This window comes from Petromyzon marinus, chromosome 74 (assembly GCF_048934315.1).
Source record: "Petromyzon marinus isolate PM22_M1 ecotype Great Lakes invasive population chromosome 74, UKy_Petmar_22M1.pri1.0, whole genome shotgun sequence".
NCBI classification, from domain to species: domain Eukaryota; kingdom Metazoa; phylum Chordata; class Hyperoartia; order Petromyzontiformes; family Petromyzontidae; genus Petromyzon; species Petromyzon marinus.
This window is the reverse complement of record NC_133740.1, coordinates 11,607,355-11,629,973: the sequence shown is the minus strand read 5'-3', so window position 1 is coordinate 11,629,973 and position 22,619 is coordinate 11,607,355. Positions and strand designations below refer to the sequence as shown.

At 49.4% G+C, this 22,619-nt stretch overlaps 2 protein-coding genes across 3 annotated transcripts in view; one reads left to right on the top strand and one right to left on the bottom strand.

Moving 5' to 3' along the window:
* LOC116957455 (uncharacterized) overlaps positions 1-7,256 on the bottom strand; it is a 35,170-nt gene extending 27,914 nt beyond the window's left edge. For both annotated transcript variants that reach the window (XR_012930796.1, XM_032979598.2), the window contains exons 1-2: positions 6,894-7,256; positions 609-834 (exon numbers count right to left, since the gene is read on the bottom strand). Coding sequence is in view for 1 of the 2 variants with exons in the window: in XM_032979598.2 (XP_032835489.2) it covers positions 609-834; positions 6,894-7,154 (487 nt within the window). In the remaining variant the exon portion in view is untranslated. The remainder of the gene's footprint in view (positions 1-608; positions 835-6,893) is intronic.
* A 5,587-nt stretch (positions 7,257-12,843) lies between these two features.
* On the top strand, positions 12,844-22,610 carry RPL5 (ribosomal protein L5). The gene is made up of 8 exons (XM_032979628.2): positions 12,844-13,001; positions 14,779-14,851; positions 15,590-15,705; positions 16,657-16,791; positions 18,590-18,792; positions 19,970-20,147; positions 20,900-20,994; positions 22,356-22,610. The coding sequence occupies exons 1-8, from the start codon at positions 12,999-13,001 to the stop codon at positions 22,453-22,455; spliced, it is 903 nt and encodes a 300-aa protein (XP_032835519.1). The 5' UTR covers positions 12,844-12,998; the 3' UTR covers positions 22,456-22,610.
* The last annotated feature ends 9 nt before the right edge of the window (positions 22,611-22,619 follow it).

The window sequence follows — 22,619 nt, the reverse complement described above, 5'->3', positions numbered from 1 at the left end:
AAAGACCCAAAACAGAATATTCCTGGGTTTGATCTTCCACGATTGCTCATGGACCACCCTAAATCGCATCCACTGCACAAACCATGGCAGATGCGGATACCTGACGCACAAATGTAAAAAGTAAAACTCTCCAGTGCGAGACTGTAGTCACCTAGAACAAAACGTACAACATATAACGATGCAATGCCCAATCCACAAATACGAAGGAGACATCACAGTGATACATTCCGCTTCTCCTGACACGGTTATCTGGCTTGACCACCTGAATGTAAAATTGCCGTTGTTGCTGTGCATCTGCGGTGGCGAGATGTTAACTCCCTCGCCTGGTATATTGGGGGTCGTGGGTTCAATCCCCCTCCTGACGCCTGTATATTTAGAGTTTGCATGTTTAAAAGTATTTGGCTGCCATACATTTTCACATTATGATAAGCCACTTCGTTGAGCTATTATTTGTGATAGCCAGGTCGCTTATTAAAAAGAGCTATATGGCTCAGTGGGCCTTACCAGGTAAAATAAAAGAAATAGTTTAGTTTTAACGTTACATTAGTCACATGAATGAGGGAGAAGAAGCTGCAACAACCGCCGCCCCTTGCCTGCCCGCCACTCACCGCGAGGACGCTTGCGCTGTGCGTTGGCCTTGAGCACCGCCACCACCTCGTTGATGTAAACGTACGTGCGCGACGGCTTCTCGGAGATCTTGCGCATGTAGCGGCGCAGCACGGCGCGCAACTCTGCCGACTCCTTGAATTCGGCAGTGGTGTTGGCGTGCTTCGCCCTGAGGAAGCTCAGCACCTCGGGGTGCTTGTGGGCGACGCGTGCGCACACCTCCAGGAACTGTGCCCACGAACAAAAAACAAAGATGGAGATTCATTGGCTTCCGGTTGCTGAACTAATGTGTTGTAAGGTCGCACTCATTACACAGAGAATTTACGCAAATTAACCACAATACCTTGCCGATCTCGTCAAGCAGCGTAAACCATGACGAGTTGATTGATTCTCCACGTGGAGGGAAAAATGTCGTGAAGATGGTCGGACGTGGTTGGTGGTTGGTGGCCACCCAGCTCCACCCACCCCACCCACCCCACCCAGCCCCACCCAGCCCCACCCACCCCACCCAGCCCCACCCACCCCACCCAGCCCCACCCGCCCCACCCAGCCCCACCCGCCCCACCCAGCCCCACCCGCCCCACCCAGCCCCACCCAGCCACTCCCACCCAGCCCCTCCCCACCCAGCCCCTCCCCACCCAGCCCCTCCCCACCCAGCCCCTCCCTCCCCACCCAGCCCCTCCCTCCCCACCCAGCCCCTCCCTCCCCACCCAGCCCCTCCCTCCCCACCCAGCCCCTCCCTCCCCACCCAGCCCCTCCCACCCAGCCCCTCCCTCCGCGCCCAGCTCCTCCCCGCCCAGCCCCTCCCTCCCCACCAACCCCTCCCCAGCCCCTCCCTCCACCACCCACCACCGCCTATTGTCCCCACCCACCACCGCCTATTGTCCCCACCCACCACCGCCTATTGTCCCCACCCACCACCGCCTATTGTCCCCACCCACCACCGCCTATTGTCCCCACCCACCACCGCCTATTGTCCCCACCCACCACCGCCTATTGTCCCCACCCACCACCGCCTATTGTCCCCACCCACCACCGCCTATTGTCCCCACCCACCACCACCTATTGTCCCCACCCACCACCACCTATTGTCACCACCCACCACCACCTATTGTCACCACCCACCACCATCTATTGTCTCCACCCACCACCACCTATTGTCACCACCCACCACCACCTATTGTCTCCACCCACCACCACCTATTGTCCCCACCCACCACCACCTATTGTCCCCACCCACCACGACCTATTGTCCCCACCCACCACCACCTATGGTCTTCACCCACTACCTACTGATACGCGATTACACCAAAATCCCCCCTAACCGATAATCACCACCATGCATCGTAAATCAAGTTTCTGCGTCGTTAATTGATCCATGGTGGCATTTACTACTATAATGTCCCACGCGTAACGTCCCACCGTCGGCCAGCCACCCTAAATAAAAATAATTAGTGGGTGACGTCACTCCACATGTAACACCCCTCCTCATTAATAATCATGAGCAGGTAACGTCACTCCACATAAAACAGCCCCCACATTAATAATCATGAAGAGGTGACGTCTTCCAAATGGACACCCCCCTACATTAACATTAATTCGCGGGTGACGTCACTCCACATGGGGGGGGCGAGGCACCTCCTCCCCCCTCCTCAGCGTCAACTTACAACCCTCACTACAAAGGCAGAACCCTCATCACACGATCTCTGTGACGCTATCGAGACAGAAGTAAAAAGGACGTCATGATGAACAAGGGATTATAATTTTGATTTAAAGCTTTCGTGACTGCAGTAATTCATATTCTTAGCTCTTTCGGTAAAGTCACGTTGAAGGGAAACAATAAAATAATAAAATATATATAAAACAATAAAAATTCTCTCGACGTTTCGACCATAACACAAACGGTCGTCATCAGGTGTGTCGTATTTGCATTAACATATTTATTTTTAAACGTTGTATAAAAAATTAAAACCAACAAGCCAACAACATAATTTCTGATTCAACCGCATTAATTGATCAATCTAAACAGTTTTCGTTGAAACCTTCTGCTGCCAGGCCACCAAGATTATATGGCTTACCAAAAATACATAAAGTAGATACACCCCTTCGTCCCATCGTCTCTACTATCAACTCCCCCACCTACAAACTGGCTCGTTTTTTGTCTGAAATCCTGCGTCCTTTCACTGGAAAAACCACCTCTGCGGTACAAAATTCTACTCACCTGGTATCGACAATCAAGGGTATTTCCCTGTCCCCAGACGACCTGCTTGTCAGTTTTGATGTAGTTTCCTTATTCACCAAGGTTCCTGTACCTGACACCATCGCAACCATTGAAGACTTGGTTCATCAAGGACTAAACACTGAGGTACCCCCCATGGTGAGACACTGTTTAACCAATACATACTTCACTTGGAATGGAACTTTCTACAAACAAACTGAGGGCACCCCAATGGGCTCCCCCTATCTCCGGTTATAGCTAACATTTTCATGGAGAAATTTGAGACTGACGCCATCCAGACTGCCACTCTGCGCCCAACCTTATGGAAGAGGTACGTGGATGACACTTTTGTCATCTGGCCACATGGCCGGCCTGCTCTAGACCAATTCTTCGACCACATCAATTCCATACACCCAGCCATCAGATTTACCATGGAAGTCGAAAAAGATGGCAAGCTACCTTTTTGGATGTCCTAATTAAAAAGAGACCTGATGGTTCAATGAGCCACTCTGTCCATAGGAAAGCTACCCATACGGATGCTAACCTGAAACCGGATTCCCACCACCATCCATCCCAGAAGAATTCCCTCATCAAGACTCTGCACCATAGAGCCCAATGCATATCTGACCAGGAACACATAGCCAGTGAACTCAAGCATGACCAAACTCTTAAGGCTAATGGTTACTCCGACTACACAATCCGCAAAGCCATCACTCCAACAATGAAAAAAGGACCCTCTTGAGGAGCCTTTCAAAACCATCACTTTACCCTACATTGCGGGGATCACAAAAAAGATCTCCAAAATCTTGAATAAACACAAGATCCAGGTCCGATTCAACACAATCCATAAAATCCGTGATCTGGTTCCGTCTGTAAAAGATGTGATTCCGGACATACAGTACCCTGGTGTCTCAAACTAAGTTGCCTCTGTGGTAGTAGTTACATTGGAGAAACCAAACGCCATGTCTCGGACCGCATTCGTGAACACAAAGCAGACCTTAAACACGGTAGGACCAACACCTCGGCCGTGGCAGATCATTGTTATAACACAGTAGGCTCACATGACATTGACTTTTCCAAGACAGAGGTTCTTTGTAAGCCATCTGGCTACCATGAGAGATTCGTTCATGAGGCTATCCACATATACAAGCACAGAGACAATTTCAACCGAGAAGATGGATTCTGGCTTAGCAATCATCGGAAATATTTGATTAACCATTTCAGGTCTTAATTGATTGTTCAAGCATACATTAATTTTTTCGTCTCTTTTCAGAACATATATGGACTAGTCCTTCTAAATAAACTGCGAAATCGCTGCGCGTGGCGCTGACGTTTTTTATAAATAAGTACACCGTTTACAAATAAATAAATTAATGCAAACCGACACACCTGATGACGACCGTTTGTGTTATGGTCGAAACGTTGTGAGAATTTTTATTGTTTTATATATATTTCATTGTTTCCCTTCAACGTGACTTTACCGAAAGAGCTAAGAATATGGGATTATAACCTTTAAATGAAATAAGTCTGTCACCGCAGCCTTACAAACTGCACACGAATTGATGCAATTAATATATCACGTCGCGGTCTGCTTTTCGCTTGCAAGTTTCAGATTTACTGCAATACACCCGTCCTTGGACAGGAAAAAGGCTAGTTATATAAATAAATGTCATCAATGTGGATCATCTTAAACCGGAGTCCACCTGTATTCTGTTCTTGCGAATGGCAAAATGTTCAAGAGGTGGAATGCAATTCATATTCTTAGCTCTTAGTCTTCTCGGCGAAAGCCAATCCCCCTGAAAATTAGTGAAGAGAAACAATAATTATTTTATTGTTTCCCTTCAACGTGACTTTACCGAAAGAGCTAAGAATATGAATTACTGCAGTCACGAAAGCTTTAAATCAAAATTGAATGCAATTGTCAAGGGCTGCAGGCCAAGCGAGGGCATTAGGAGAGAGTTCATATAGTTTTCTATTTTGTACATAGTTTGGGTTGCATGGCTGGTCGCATTGCTATGGCTGCTTATCTAATGTTACATTCATTAAGGAGATGTATGTATCGGCCTGTTAATGTTTTGATGCAGATGATGTTCCACCGAGGTGGACCTGAAGAGAAATGTCAAGAGCCAGGTAAGTGCAATGTTTGGGTGTCGAATGAGGCGTTTATTCTGGACGTCCGCATTGTTCCACTTTGTTCGCCATTCTTCGTTGATTTGTCTCCAGGTCCTCCGATTTTTCCCTCCACATTTATAATCATGCGTTTACAGTATTTGGCTGCTATAAATTTCAAGTTAGAGATAGGCCACTTCATTGAGATATAATTTGTAATAGCCATGTCGCTTCTGAAAAAGAGCTATATCGCTCAGTGGGCCTTACCTGGTAAATTAAAAAGTTAGTCATCAAGTTTTTTTTTCTCTCAGGCTCATACGAGCGTGTGGTTGGCACCAACACCCTCCTCTTAACAAGCCCCTGTCAGTCCTGGGAATCCATTCCTATTAATTAATTACCGTACTACATTTGCAACGTGCACAAATTTAACTTACCAAGGACAATTGAGAGGTGCTGGAGAATAAATAAAACAGAGAATGAATCTTCAGAAACCTATGACTCGGGCGAGTCACGGCTATAGCACAAACCCCTTACTTAATTAACAGTGATCACGGCGACGATGTTTTTAACTGTGGGAAGTGGAATGAAATAGCATTCGCTAAATAAAAAATAAATGGCAACGAATACAAATACGCCATAACGTGGGACGAGTTGACACCACAGTAGTAGTAGTAAGAACTCTTGGAGAATAATAGTTACGATTATCAGAAAGTCTCGTGTGATGGGGTAAAGTGTGGTTAAACCCGAACGATTCCAAGACGCCTGGACAAATTGGAGTAGGCCAAATAACCCCTCTGAAAGGAGAGGCCCTTACGACTCGCAGTGGCGTGAACGCGAGAAAATCTCAAGCCTGTACCGTTAACGTTTACAACGCGGCGCAGTTTAATGAGTTGGTCCGATCGCTCTAGAGCAGTGGTCTTCACTAATTTTCAGGGGGGAGGGGACTTTCGCCGAGAAGACTTCATCAGTGCGACGAAATCCGCCACACCATTTAAAACTATTGGCTTTGACACCACGACGATGATGGGGTGCATTGTCGGGGCACGCACGTCCAAGCTATAGAGAGGCCTTTGTGGTTCCAATGAAGATTGAGGAAGGCGACGCTTCAGTGTCGTCGCCTCCTCCACCTCATCATCATCACCAACCATCGTCGTCAATACCATATCACCATCAAAGACCCACCACCCCCGTAGTCTTAGCAGCACGTTGGGGCAAATACAAAAAGGCTGAAACGGTACACCAGAAGATGAGGGGGGCAAGCAGCACTGCCCGGCCGCCTTTGTCTCCCCAGTGGCGATAATTTTACACACCGCACCAGGTACTCATTTGAGGCTGAGTCGACCAAGGGGAGGCCCGGGACCGGTTCAGACAATCGTGTGACCAGCGTTGGCCGTGAGCGGGAATCACACACACCACCGCTCCCCCACATACCACCATCACAGCTATCAGGCGTCTTCAGAAACCTATTGCTCTGGCTAGTCACGGTTAGCGTGGTTGGCTACGTACGGTGTAAAATGAGTTCAACGTACAGGAGACGCACCGTCAAGTAAGACAAAGTATAAAGTCACAAGGAGCCAAAACCCTCACGGACCGTCATCATCACACAAGTGCAAAACAAGTCCAGAAAGTGTCAAAATCCTCGCGGATCATTTAGCCACAGCTACCACGATCACCACCACCACCATCGTTACCACCACCGTAATAATAACCACCAGGTTCATGAAGATGATGGCAAAAGTCCTCATAATTCGAACCTTCTCGTTGGATCTGCCTCAACCGGCCCTCAACTCAGCTCAGCCACAGCGGGGTCCATCCACCCGAGTCCCCGCCACCTCACGGCGGTGTCCGACTTACCGAGACCACCCCCACAGCAAGAACCCAGGGGAAAGCGGAGGAGATTCCCAAGAGAACCCCGCGAGGTGGAAACCTTCACCAAGTCGCCTCCACCACCCGTCCTCACCTCAGCGAATAGTCTCTGACCAGCGTACGTCTTCATTTCTTCTTTCACGGCCACCGCTGCTGCTGTTGTTGTTGAATCCACCATCGCCGCTGCTGCTGTCGTTGCCGCTGCCGCTGCTGTTGCTGTTGTTGCTGTAACCACAGCCGCTGCCTTCTTAGCCGCAGGAAGCTCTTCATCTTCGTCAGAGGATATATCGATGACGATCACGCGCGAGCAGTCCCTTCCTCGACTGCTATTGTTGCGACTTGCGCTGGCGGCCATTGCTGCCTCTGTGAGGCTCCGGGAGTTCCCGCTTCAGGCCCTGTACTCCCTCGATTCAACCAACATTGGTCAACTCCCCCTCCCTCGCTTGAGCACGAGATGGATTCGTCCACTGAGGCGCCCGCCCCGCCCCGACCCCCCCCCCCCCTGATCATTGCGTAACGAGGCGATTGGCGGTTGCCGCCGGTGGCTCGTGGAGTGGGTGAAACCAACTGCGCGTAATGCTTAGGGGGAGGGAGGGTTAACAGAAAGTGTGAGGTGTAAATGTGTGACGTTCATTGGCACGCTTGTATGACAACGCAAGCTGTTATTTTTTTGTAATGTATGAAATTTATTATCCGACAATTCTCTCCTTCCAATATCTGTTCGCATAAAAAGTCTAATTTGACACATCTCATCAGCCACATGGCTTTCTGGGGAGTTAATTTCAGCAGCATTGGTTCAGTACAAAAAAAAACCTCTGGGCCGGTTTAACATTCAGTGTCTCATCAGCAGTAAAGTTTTACTGGTAGGAACCTCCTGGTTACACCAGCCCACAGGGGATTATTGTGTCCGTCCGTCCATCGTGCATTCAAAAATGGGAGAGGTGGGGCTGGGTGGAGAGGGGAGGGTGGGGAGGGGCTGGATGGGGAGGTGATTCTAGATTTGAAGTTTTCGTGACTGCAATGATCCATACTCTGGTTCTTTCGGTAAAGTCACGTAGGTGAAAAAATAAAACTAAGAAGGATTAAAAGTAAATCACGACGTTTCGGAAGCAACACAAGCTTCCGTCATCAGGTGGGACAACCACAGCAGGAAATAAAATTACTGTAGTGGACAAAGAGACAAGATTATCTTACAATCACACTTAATATTAACAGAAAAATTGTCCCCTTCTGATTGGGACCGTGTTGACAACATGACAGTCTCCTCTGCTAATTTATTGTCAACCAAATGTAAAGCTAACTTGATCGCTAAATTCAACCTACCTGTCAAAAAAGAAGCCAGACCCACATTAAAAAGTTAGATGTTAACAAGATTGTTATCAATCAGAGTAGCATCCCAATCTCTGACATTCTAAAATCGGTACTGGCTAAAGAACTGAATTTCACAGTTACCCCTAAACATATCCCAGTGGATAATATAATCTCCCAGGTCGATGTAGCCCTCAAAGGCTTTGGACACATCCAGACAGACGTTGCTAGAGCTGAAATTGCCATTGTCCTCAAAAATGCTAAGAAACCCATTAGCAACATCAGCAAATACGAGCGCTCTGAACTAGCAAATTTGAAAAAGAGGTATGACATAATCATCCTCTCGGCCGACAAGGGCAATGCCACTGTCATCATCGATAAAACCACATACAACAACAAAATCCAGGACCTTCTCAATGATGGTAGCTACTCCAAAATCAACAAAGATCCTACTAACAGCCTAACTACAAAAACCAACAATAACATTACCAGTTCGACTTCTATAATCGAACCAGTCAAACGGCTCTCCCTAAAACCTTCGGCTGCTAGACCACCCAGATTCTATGGTCTTCCCAAGATCCATAAAGAAGGCACCCCACTGCGGCCCATCGTGTCCACGATCAACTCACCTACCTACAAACTAGCCCGTTTTCTGTCTGATACCTTGCTTCCTTTCACTGGCAAGACTACTTCAGCAATACTTACTTCAGCTCACTTGGTCTCTTTAATCAAGGACATTTCACTGTCCCCTGATGATTTCCTTGTCAGCTTTGATGTAGTTTCTCTATTCACCAAGGTTCCAGTACCTGACACCATAGCAATAATTGAAGACTTAGTGCAACATGGATTGAACCCTGATGTCCCTGCGCTGGTTAGGCACTGCCTTATCAACACGTACTTCACCTGGAATGGTACTTTCTACAAACAAAATGAGGGTACCCCCATTGGTCCCCCCTTGTCACCGGTGATAGCCAATGTTTTCATGGAGAAATTTGAAACAGACGCCATCCAGACATCCACCCTACGTCCTTCCCTGTGGAAGAGATATGTGGATGACACTTTCGTCATTTGGCCACATGGCCTGCCAGCATTGAACCATTTCTCAACCGCATAAACTCAATACAACCCGTCCATCAAATTCACCATGGAAGTGGAGAAAGATGGTAAGCTACCATTCCTTGATGTTTTGTTTGAGAAAAAAACCTGATGGCTCTTTGGGACATTCTGTCTACAGGAAAGCCACCCACACAGATATCTATCTGAAACCTGACTCCCACCACCATCCGGCACAGAAGAATTCCCTCATCAAGACGTTACACCATAGGGCCCACTGCATATCTGACCAACACCACCTAGCCAGTGAATTGGAACACGTACACCAGGCACTAAAGATGAATGGATATTCGGACTATATTATCCGCAAAGCTGTTTCTCCAACCATAGAGAAACAACCCTCTGAGACTCCGATCAAAACCATCACGTTACCATACATAACAGGTGTTACCAAAAAGATTTCCAAAATCTTAAACAAACATAATATCCAGGTCCGATTCAGTACAGTACACAAAATCCGTGATATAATCCCATCCGTAAAGGATGTCATTCATGACATGCAATACCCTGGAGTCTACAAACTTAGTTGCATTTGTGGTGATTGTTACATTGGGGAAACGAAACGACATGTATCGGACTGCATTCGCGAGCACAAGGCTGATTTGAAACATGGCAGAACTGGATCTTCCGCAGTTGCTGATCACTGCTATAATGCTGTGGGCTCTCATGATATTGTTTTTTCCGAGACCAAGGTACTCTGAAAGCCGTCAGGCTACTATCAAAGGTTTGTTCACGAAGCCATCCAGATATACAAACACAGACATAACTTCAACTGAGGATGGATTCAAATTGAGCGATCATTGGAAGGATGTTATTAACCAGGTTAAATATTAAATTGCTTTTATATATTGCTTCCATACCCGCATTCCCAGTTTCTATAGCACGCTACTCCCCCCCCCCTCCCAGGCCAGCTCATGACCCAGTCGACACTTCATATGGCATCAAAGTGCATCTGACCTGCCACAGGCCCCGTGGTGACGTCGCCATCACTTAGTGGCGAATGGGGGGTATTGCTATTGGCACGTATCAATCTAGATTTGAAGTTGTCGTAACTGCAGGGATCCATGCACTTGGTTCTTTCGGTAAAGTCACATAGGTGTAGTGGAGTACGAAGGTGCGTTGTGGAAACAGCGTGATTACATGATCACACAGACAGTACGGGTTATCTTGGGTCAGTCTGTAGTGAAGGCGAATAGAGTGCAGGTTATGTTGGGGCAATTAAGCTGGGGTAGCCGTGGACGGCTGTGATTGGTTGGTGCTGTTGCCGGGGCTGGAGAGGCGTCTGGAAGTCTGGCGAGGAACAGGTGCTACGGTCACGCAGAGCGCCGTTGGGACGCGGGTTAATTAATTGGGGGTGTAATGATAGCGGGTATAAGAGCGGGAGTCGGAGTCAACAGAAGGGAGTTGAGTTGAAGGGAGTTGAGCTTGGAGATGGGTTGAATGGTGGAGAGCTTGGAGAGAGGTGGAAGAGCGGAGAGCTTGGAGATGAGTTGAAGTGTGGAGAGTTTGGAAGACAGAGTTTGAGAGACAGAGTTTGAGAGACAGTTTGGAAGACAGAGTTTGAGAGACAGAGTTGGAGTTAAGAGTTGAAGGGTGGAGTTGCTGAGTACAAAGACGCTGTGTGTGAAGTCGCTGTGTGCGAAGTCACTGTGCTCGAAGACGCTGTGTGCGATGTCGCTGTGTGCGAAGACGCTGTGTGCGAACTCGCTGTGTGCGAAGACGCTGTGTGTGAAGACGCTGTGTGCGGAGTTGCTGAGTGCGGAGTCGCTGAGTGCGGAGTCGCTGAGTGCGGAGTAAGCGAAGTAATCGTGGGGAGTGGAGAGACAAAGGTGGCGAGCGAGTCGAGTGAAGCACGGCGAGCGAGCCGTGGCGACCAGGATACTGTGGAATGTGGAGGACATGCTGAGAGTTGTAAATAAAGCGGTGTTCGGAGAAAGACAGAAGTTGTCCGAGTGAAATCGAACACTACATAGGTATACAATAAATTAAATCACGACGTTTCGATTGCAACACAAGCAATCATCATCCGGTGGGAAAACCACAGCAATATATATTTTTTTACCAATACTGATACTCTTTGGTACGTATGTTGAACTTCTTTCGCACCGTACGTAGCCAATCGGAGGCATCCACAGGCGGGAGGGACGCGTTTCATTGATCTGCCCCGAGCGATGACAAATTATGGACGGCACGCTGCGAGTCAACTTCGCGAGGCAACCGTCTGCTAGAAATACGCGTTCAGAGTATTTGGCTGCTCTAAATTTCCACGTAATAAGCCATTTCGTTGAGTTATCATTTGTGATAATGAGGTCGCTTCTGAAAATAGCGACAGTAGCCCAGTGGGCCTTACCTGGTAAAATAATTTGTAAACATTTTCTTCGTCTTTCATATGGCATCTACAATTTTACGTTCAAGGTGGTCAAGCCAGATAACCGTGTCAGGAGAAGCGGAATGTATCACTGTGATGTCTCCTTCGTATTTGTGGATCGGGCATTCCAATAATTACATGTTGTTATGGTCTGTTGTCGGAGACCACAATCGCACATTGGAGAGTTTTTAATATTCCATTTGTGCATCATGTATCCGCATCTGACATGGTTTGTAGGACATGGTTTAGAGTGGACCATGAGCTTCGTGGAAGGTCAAAACCAGGGATCTCCTGCGTTGGGTCTTTCACAACGTGGTGTTTGTGAGTTCGTTTCAGACCGTATCACATCTGTTGAGATTTCTCAAGTCAGCTTTGGCCGGCGGTATCAATTCGAAAGCGATGATTGACCCATATTATTAATCCTGGAGGAATCCGATGAGCCGTAAAGTTATTTTTCATATTGTGTCTCCAGTGGGTGCAAAGTATAGGTGCAAAGTATAGGTGCAAAGTATAGGTAAGGCAAACACATCACTAAAATAATAAAGAACACAATTGTATTTAACTAGGTAAAACCATTTTCAGAAGCTACCTGGCCACAAATGATAATTCGAATTTAGAGCCATCCAAATATTCTCGCAACCATACAATGGTCGAACTTAACGAGGTGTTTTTATTTCAAACATAGTTGCTGACCAAAAGCCCAAATGGCCCAAAACGCAAAGCGGTCAGCAACAAACGGCACCATCATGGAAGCACGTACACGTATGTTGAACTTATTTCGCACCGTACAGAGCCAAACGTGTTAATCGTAGGTGAAGTTATCCACGAGTGTAACGTCGTATAATTGAATTGAGCAAGGTTATATTTTGATGGCTGGGGGCTGGAAAAGAAACAATGACGATGGAAAGAGGGAACTCCAATGGACGAACAGTATGAGCAGGAGAAGCGAGGTTGACCTGCAGTGGGAAGTCGTGAATGAATGAATGGCAACCAGTGGAAAGAACGTGCGTAAAAGCACGTCCACCACGGAGACCGAGGGATGAAATCAGCTCGTGTGTGTGCACGTTAATTTTATTACGGCACTGGGCAGTGAGCGAGGCGACGCCAGGGTGGAGGCCTTAATCCAGCAGTGGGCAAGATCATGGCTGATGACGACGACGGAGTCGATTGCGATCGATCCATGGAACTGAATCGATACAACTCTTGCAGGACCTATTTGTGTCGCCGCTGCCCATTGGTTAGCAAGCGTCTCTCCGCCCACTTGATCTATAACCAATCAGCGAGCGCGACTGATCAGCGCTCTCGGAAGTGGGCGGGCTCAAGTCCGCGCATGCGCCCAGCGCCCTTCCTTTCCCTTTGGGATCCGGGCCGAAGCGGCGCCATCGCGGGCAAGCCGAGTCCTCGGGAACCATGGTAAGTGGCTCCTCGCGGCTCCCATATCGTGCTAATTGCAGTTTCCCGCATCGCCCGCGACTTTCCGCGTCGCATCGCCGCAATCCGCCGACTCCCGCGCGGTGGATGGCGACGGATGTTGACGGATCGCTCTAGGCCCTGCGCCGGCTCCCCCGCTCCTCGCCTAGCCGCGCCTCCCGGGGCAAGGGTCCGCCTGGTGGTTGGGCAGTGTGGTATGCGCACGTAGCGTAAAGTTTACGTATTTTTCTGCGAACGTTACAAGCCTTCATTCGAGTTCGCGTGGGTTTGAGCCTCGGGGCCGTGAGAAAATTCCCATACTCGACGGCGGGGTTTGAGGCCTACTGCGAACACATGGCTCTCGGATTGGGCCGTATTGGGTTATTAAATGGGGTTCTGAGGAGCTATTATCCACAGCTCCCCCGAAGAACGGCTTACGAGACTTGGAACGGCTGAATTTGTCGGTGAGCATTGCTAAGGGGGTCGGTGCTCGGAAGCCAAGCGGATGCCGAGCCTGGTTATAACGACCCTTCGAATTGGGAGACCTCATTAAATCGGCAGCTAATACCTCGCGGGCAACGTTAAGGGTACTGATCACATCTATTGTACTCTACTGCTATGCTCCCCACGCCTTTACCGACACGAATAAACCCACGTGGTCAAGTTTGGTCGCAAAGCGCATCCACCATTTTCAGCACGTGGGGGGGGGGGGGTCTCGAGTGTGTTTGTCGGTTTGCCAACAGAGGTTGCACTGTAAAACGTCGGGTTGAACCTGATGCTACTTTACAAATAAAGTATGTAGAAAGGAAATAAATAATTATTATTTCTTTTCCTTCTACGTGACTTTACCGAAAGAGCCCAAGAATAATTCCCGCAGTCACGAAAGCTTCATAATGGCAGCGAAGCGACGGAACGCATCCGTGGGGGCGTCCACTTAACAGCGATGATTGAATCCTCCATTGAGTCTAGTGTACACGTGCTACGGTACATTATTGCTATGCAGGATCGTGGGAGATTGAAACGATTTTGGCGAGCCCTTCATCCAGTAGCGGATTGATCGTGGCTGAAGATCAGAAAGGTCTCGTCACGTAGAAAATAGTTTCACGAAGTTCAGACTGGCCACAACATGTTGTTAAACGGTGGTTGTGGTAGTTATGGTGGTTAGTGGAGATGGCGGCTGTGTAAGTCATGGTAGTTGGATATATTGCTTAGTTTTGCTGGAGATAGGATGGTTGTGGTTAGTGGCCGTAGAGATGAAGTGAAACATGGTAATGGTTGTGATGGTGGCCGTCGACTTTTGTTGGCAAAATGTTTTTAGAGGTAAGAATTACGATGGCGTGATTGGTGGTGGGGGAGTTGGTGGTTAGTGATTTCAGATGGTAGCTAAGGGTTGGGCTTATGGGGAAGAAAATTATTTGTGGTGGCGGAGTTGGCTATTAGTGGTAGAGATGGTGGTTAGTGGTAGTGTGCCCGTGGATATCAGTAGTGCCGGTGGAGATGATGGTAGTTGTGACGATGGAGAGCGTTGGTCGAGGTGTTGTGTGCTAAAGTTTGATGGTGCTTGTGGTAGAGATGATAGTTGTGGTAGATGAGTGGCTAGTGTCTTGCCCACTTTATTCTCCAAATTACGCATTATATAATTGACATGAATCGCAATTCACTTTTACAAGGACGGTTTTCCACGGGTTTGTTAATTTCACTGCACCGGTGCAGGTTATCCGTACGAGGATGCAGTGATGACGGTGGCGATTGGTTCTGTGTGCGCTTGTCCACTGTGCAGAAGGGGTTCATAAAGACAGTGAAGAGCAAGGCATACTTTAAGCGCTACCAGGTCAAGTTCAAGAGGCGTCGTGGTGAGTTCCCCTTCGTATTCGCATCACTTAAATACATTTACCACGATTTCATATCCATTTGCGCTGAGACGACTATTCCTTCGGAGCTCTCACAGCAGTGCTGGTGTTATCACACAGTTACTTTGGAATCTTCGAGTGATCTCTGGTCCACACCTTAGGTCATCATTTTCCCACCCACTCTGCTATACAAGGAGTAATGTTGTTCGTCGCATGACGGTCAAGCGTGACATTTTAATTATCAGAGTTGTAATTTTACCACACAGTGCAGAACCAACTTTAATATGGGTTTTGTGCAGTAATTCCTGGCCACCAACCCATCAACTTGCTCCACTTAACCTAATTTAGTCGCAACCACGTCTGGCTAAAACCCAGATTCGAACCCAGGATCTCAGCGGTGTCCACTCAGCTCCATCAGAGCAGAATCGATCAACTTTGAAATGCACAAATATCGTGGTCTTCACTTATGAGCCACCCAGCCACCTCTCACCCACAGTGACGCCGACATGCACTGTGTACGGCTTTAACTTTCCCTCACCCCTCCTTGCCCTGCCCCCTACCTCTCTCGCCCCCCCTCCCTCCCACGCTTCCTACCTCTCTCCCCCACTCCCCTCTCCTTCCCTCGCCCCCGCCCTCACCCCTCGCTCCCCTCGCCCACTCCCCACCTCCACTCACTGCTGCCTCATCTCGCTTCATCTCTTCCCCCGTGCACACCTGTCCCTTGTTCCCTCTCTGAAACAGAGGGAAAGACCGACTACTTTGCACGGAAGCGCCTGATCGTTCAGGACAAGAACAAGTACAACACGCCCAAGTACCGTCTGATTGTGCGCCTCACCAACCGTGATGTCATCTGCCAGGTAGGAGGGACGGCCGCCTGTGGCTGCCCTTACCGGGGTGGCAGGGGCCAAAGTTGGGTACTGCGGTGGCTAGGAGATGTTAACTACCTCACCTGGTATACAGGAGATCGTGGGTTCCATCCCAACCCTTATGCCTACTGTATATGTGGAGTTTGTGTGTTCTCCCTGTGGTCGGGTGGATTTTTCTCCGGTTCCTCCGGTTTTTCTCTCCACGTTTATAAACATGCGTTTAGAGTATTTGGCTGCGATACATTTCCACGTTATAAGCCACTAATATCATTTGTGGCCAGGTCGCTTCTGAAAAGAGCTATTTAGCTCGGTGGGCCTTACCTGGTAAAATGGAATAGGGTGGCAGAGACTTAATAAGACCATGGATCCTCTGGGACAGTGTTAGGGAAATCGTCAAAGCTAGCGTTCCCCGTTAAAAGAAAAATCTCGTTGCCCAAAATCTGATCGAAGCTCCCCCTAGTGGGCAGCTCGCCTTTAACTGCCTGACGTTTGATATGGGTGGCGGCGTTTTGAGTGGGACCTCTAGATATGGTGTGCTTAGGCTGTGGAATCAAGTGGTTGTGTGGAGTCGTCGCGTGTTAGCAGCGCTCTGCTCTCGCATGAGAGCTGCTTTGAAACACTTGATGACGCTGGTTGTTCCCCAGCGAAACGTCGTACGTTTTCAACATTTTGCTTGGAGTTTGAAACATTCCTCTTAATTTGGCTGATAAACCCACTCAATTGCTATTTTCCCTTGACGCGACACCTCGATTTAATTGGCTCTGTCGGGTGAAGTGCTATTGTTAAAAAGTACATGCCGACACGATGCAACCCAAAAGACGCTAATTATCAATCATAGTTTTGCTTTATTTTGTATCATCGCTTCGTTTTTGTACGTTGTACCTCGTAAGCTGTGTTTCTGCACCGTACCCATCATCGCATTGTGTACATCGTGCGTTGCAGGTGGCATACGCTAAGATCGAGGGTGACGTGATGGTGTGTGCCGCCTACTCGCACGAGCTCTCCAAGTACGGCATCACCGTGGGACTCACCAACTACGCCGCCGCCTACTGCACCGGCCTGCTGCTGGCGCGCCGCGTGAGAGCCGCACTCCACCGTGTACCGCCATCCTCACTGTCGTAGCACTGACCCTCACCGTCGCCGTCCCTCTCTTACCGTACCACCAGACTACCCTCACTGCCACCATGACCTCCCCATCATCGCCTGCCCCCTCTCACCTTGCCATCAGACATGACCTCACCGTCATTCTTTTGCGATTACTTTGCGCCTGCGATACCAACGCATGAGGATCTTCACCATCGCCTACCCTCTATAAAAACGATAAACCATTTTTTAAATGAATTTTTATTTTATCATCTAAGGCCCACTGAGCTATGCAGCCCTTTTTCAGAAGCAACCTGGCCCCAAATGATAGCCCAACTAAGTGGCTTATCTAAATGTGGAGGGACAAACCGGAGGACCCGGAGATCCACACGACCACGGGGAGAGACGTGCAAACTCCAAATATACAGCAGGTGTCCGGCTCGTCATCGAACCTCTACAACCGCCTGTATACCAGGCGAAGTAGTTAACATCTCCTAGCCACCGCAGTGCCCTCCCACCACCACGGTGTCCTTGGCAGCGCACTGCCCACCCATTGTGTCAAATCCAGCTCTTTCCCTGATCCCTCCTGCAAACCCAGCCTAGCCGGCGCCGCGAGGTGATGACATCCTAAATCTGAGGAGACTCAAGTTGGTCCTTGGTCCCATGCGCTGATGCCAAACCACCTTTTTCAAGACGGGTCTGATCACGGCGCCGCTAGTGCCCTGGGGGGAAGGGAGATTATGGTACCTTTCTGAGTGGGGTAGTGGGTGCGTAGGCTTGGTGGGTGTTGTGGGGGTGTGTGGTGCATGCTTTCCAGTTTGTGTAGTCGGTTAACTCTTTTTTTAAGAGACCAGGATAGGAGTGTCGTTCGCACCATTGACCCGGTTTGCTAAATCGACAAAAGCAGAAAAAAATCAAATGTTACGGGGATGGAGTTAATATAAATCCTGAGTAAAAACATCTGTCAATGTGAAACATTTTAAATATTGCACGAACATAAGTCGATGTTAAATTATAACTTCCCTGGAGAGAAATTTTTATTTGCGCAAATTGTGCCGTAGCTGTGTGTGTGTGTGGGGAGGCTAGAGTTTGTGGGCTATGGTCCCCAGTGTTCATGTGTCTGCTGCGTGCGTTCAACACGTGCGTGGTTTCTCTTTTCCATGCACGCGTGTCTAGTCTTGTATGCTCCCTCACCTTCGATTAGCACGGTTGGCTACGTACGGTGTGAAAGACGTTCAACATGCATACTGCTATGTATTTGCTATGTTCAATGCACGTCTGTTCTGTCTCTTCAGTGCATGTGTGCGTTTGTTTAATTTGTTTCTCACCGTACGTAGCCGACCGTGCTAATCGTGGGTGCGGGGTTGTGTTTGCGTCTACTACCTGTGTGCGCGTGTTCCTGTCTTAAATGTACACGAGTCTGTTTTGTGTTCAGTGCACGTGTACCTGTAGTATGTGTGTGCTCTATGAACTACATATGTCTGTGTCCAATCGGCGTGTCTGCTGTGTGTCTGCCTGTGTTCAGTTTCACGTCTGTCTATTCGCACATCCGATTAGCCCGGTTGGCTACGTACGGTGCAAAAGGCGTTCAACATACAATGCATGTCTGCTGTCCAGTGTTCGCCGTCCACGCTGTCTGCTGTCTGTGTTACGCCTGTGTGCAATGCGTGTCTGTCATGTGAGCTCGCGCACGTCTATGCGTCTGTCCTATCCATTGAATTCGCGTTCGTCCCGTCTGTCCGCGCACGCGTGTCCGTCCGATCCGGCCACCGCTCCGTCGCCCGTCCACCAGCTGCTTGCCAAGCTGGGCCTGGACAAGGTGTACGAGGGGCAGGCCGACGTGACGGGTGATGAGTTCAACGTGGAGAGCGTTGACGGCCAGCCCGGCGCCTTTACCTGCTACCTGGACGCGGGGCTCACGCGCACCACCACCGGCAACAAGGTGTTCGGCGCGCTCAAGGGCGCCGTCGACGGGGGCCTCTCCATCCCACACAGGTGGGCACGCCTGCACACATTCTATACCTCTCTTCCCTCCACATGCGGCTCCAGCCTCTCCAGCTGCTGCCAGTGATTCAAGGAACGGGCGCACGGGGAGGTCGCACGTTGCAACGCGGCTCAACAGATGGATTTGTTTTGTATCTGCTCGTTGCATTTGAGGATTGAATTGGCTCCACCTTCTCCGGTGCCAAGTGAGCGTATAACGCTTGTACCCCACGTGACCATTCTATTTGTGTTCGGCCGTGTCAGTTGGTCGGTTGGTGGAGGGTTCTCTTCACAACGCCGCCGCACATTATTTGGTCACATCGTTCAGTGGCCCGAACCAAAAATCTTACCGTGAACGCGTGACACTGGCTGCGACGGGTTTTGCGCTCAAGCTCCGACCGCCTTTGTTGCCGTTGGGGAATTTCACCCTGGAGGTTAACTGGCCCACGTTGATGAAAACTTATCGCAGGATTGGACAATTAAAAAAAAACCCAACACCAAGAGGATTCATTTTGCCCGCCAAGGCGATGTCATCTCGCGGCAGGTGACTTAGTGTGACTGTGGCTCGTCAATTGCTGGCTCATTAGTGTCATTTCGTTGAGTTTACACAAGGTTTTGTTTTGCCGCCTTTGGCCCAGAATGACGCAGCGAGTGTACCGCACCTTGCGCGTAGATGTCTGGTCCTGGGCTCCCCCTTCCCCGAGGTCGACTCTGCCTTGAACGGGTCAAAGGATGCCGTGCGTTTTAGTAAACTTCATCACCGGGGGCATGCGCGCGTGGTGCCGCGAGGTTGTGGCCTTAACAGGTTGCTGCCTGCTTGATTGTACTCGGTAGCGAGATGTTAACTACCGCGCCTGGACACAGAAGGTCGTGCGTTGGATCCCAACCCTGGCGCCTGCTGTATATTTGGGAGTTTTCATTTCTCTCCCTCTCCACGTGGTTGCGTGGATTTTTCTCCGGGTCCTCCGGCTTTTCCCTCCGCATTTAGCAATATGCATTTTAGAGCGTTTGGCTGCTGTTAAATGACAAGCGGCTTTGTTAAAATATAATTTGTGACCGGGTCACTTATGGAAAAAGCGATACAGCTCAGTGGGCCTTACCTGGCAATATAAAAAAATAGTTAATACGTACATACACAACAGTCAGTGGTAGAGGCTGTACGTGGTGGTGTGCCTTTGTGTTTATGCAGCACCAAGCGATTCCCGGGCTACGACTCGGAGAGCAAAGAGTTCAACGCGGACGTCCACCGCAAGCACATCCTGGGCGTGAACGTGGCGGACTACATGCGTTCGCTCATGGAGAACGACGAGGACGCGTACAAGCGGCAGTTCTCTCGCTACATCAAGAACGGAGTCACCCCCGACATGGTGCGCTACCGCCAGTTGGTCGTCCACCCCCCCCCCCCCCACATCCGATTAGCGCGGTTGGCTACGTATGGTGCGAAATAAGTTCAGTGTACGTACACCGCCAGAGCCAGTGGGTCCACCCGGGAAGCATTGCCCGTGGTTATGGTTCGACGCCATGGTGGCAAGATGGTTAACTACCTTGCCAGGTATGGAGGAGGTAGTGGGTTAAATTCCCAACCCTGACCCCTGCTGCATATTTTGAGATTGCGTGTGTCTCTCTCCCCGGGTCTTCCAGTGTTCATCCACGTTTAGAATACATGTGTTTAGAATCAATTAACTGCTGCTGCTGCTGCTGCTGCTATACAATTCCATTTGATAAGCCACTTAATTAAACGATCATTTGTGGCCGGGTTGTTTCTGAAAGAGCCGTATAGCTCAGTGGGCCTAACCTGGTTTTTATATTTATTTTATTGTTTCCCTTCAACGTGACTTTACCGAAAGAGCTAAGAATATGAATTGCTGCAGTCACGAAAGCTTTATATAAAAAAATAAAATTTGTTTATAATTGAGTTTAGTTTTAAATAATGCTGCTGTGTAATGGAGGGTTAGTGTGAGGTGGTGGTGAGGTTCTAACCCTGCTCTGCGGCTGTGAAGATAGGATGTTAGGGTTCGATTCCGGGTGGTGGTGAGGTGGCTAACCCCGCTGTGTAGATGGAATGTTGGGGTTAGACTGGTGGTGGTGGTGATGGTGAGGTTGTAATGCCGCTGTGTAGATGGAGGGACTATTCAAGAAGGCTCACGAGACGATCCGAGAGAACCCGGTGCACGAGAAGAAGCCCAAGAAGGAAGTGACGAAGAAGCCCAAGAGGTCTGAGTGGACGCCATCACACAACCACAACTACACAAGCACACGGATACACAACCACAACTACACAACCACACGGATTCACAATCGCAACTACACAACCGCACGGCTGCACAATCATAACCACACCATCGTACAGCTGCTCGACAACACAATTGTACGTGTGGAGTGTAGCGTGGTGGAAGGGGGTAGTCTGATGGCAAGATGAGAGGGTAGGCGATGGTGAGGATCGGTGCGGCTCTCACGTGGTGCGCCAGCAGCAGGCTGGTGCAGTAGGCGGCGGTGTAGTTGGTGAGCCCCACAATGATGGCGTACTTGGAGAGCTCGTGCGAGTAGGCGGCACACACCATCACGTCACCCTCGATCTTAGCGCTTTCCAGCTCTCCCCTGCTTGCTCCTGCAAAACCCAGCCTAGCCGGTGCTGTGAGGTGATGACATCCTAGCTCTGAGGAGACTCAAGTTGGTCCTTGGTCCCATGCGCTGATGCCAAACCACCTTTTTCAAGACGGGTCTGATCACGGCGCCGCTAGTGCCCTGGTGGGGGGGGGGGGTGTACCGTCTTTCTGGGTGGAGGGGTTGACAGGTGTGTCTTGTCCTGTGTGCTCCCACACCTTATGAGCATAGTTGGCTGCGTAGGGTGTGAAAAAAGTTCTACATACAACCGCCCAGCTACATGCACAACTACACAATACACACACTACCACAGCAGATAGTCACACCCGACCACAATTTCTGCAGAGCTTTGCGGTTAGAATCTGGTGGGTTGCCCTGGTCAATACTGTGGTGTGTATTAACAGTTAAATACTACGCGCTGTCAGCTTCACTGTGGATGTTAAATATCCCATTTACGAGTAGTTGGCCGTTGAGCAAATATGTAAAACTCGAAGAACTTGACACTGCAAATTACTTTTGGGGGTTGCACACAGCAGCTCTTAGGGCAGTGGTTCTCAGAGTTGGTTGTGCCAGGCTCACTGGTGGTCTGCAATGGCTGTGCAAATGCAGGTTGATCCGGGGAATGATGACTTTATCATACCTGTTTTGTAAATTAATATTTTACTTAAAATTATGTTAGGTAAACTACCCTAATTACCCTAACCCTAGCTGCATTTAAAAAAAGTTATCCAGTAATAGCCATCACTTTGTATTCGAGATGAGTGAATGGGTTTTGTCACCAGGGATGAGGGGGAGCTGGGTGGTCCATGGAAATGTTTGCATTGTCTGAGTGGTCCATGGGGCCAAAGGGGCATTGAGAAGCACTGCATTATGGGAACGAATGGTGGCCATACCCTGCCCCCCCCCAGGGGTGACAGTCATTGTCCATTGATACTGCCTCGTGCTAAAGTTGGTGTGCTCTTGTCTTGCAGGTGGAACCGCGCCAAATTGTCTCTGGCCCAGCGCAAGAACAGAGTTGCTCAGAAGAAGGCGAGCTTCCTGCGGGCGCAGGCCAGCGAGCCGGCGGAGTGATGTGCTTGGGGCTGTGATGCTGCCAGCGCCACAGCTGCCAACCAAGGGCAGCATGCCATGCTGCAGGGCTGGGCGGGAGCTTTCGGTGCTGGTTTGGAAAGCCGTAGTAAATGATCTAACCTTGGATATTTCAATAAAAGACACAAAACGAGGAACAGCCTGAG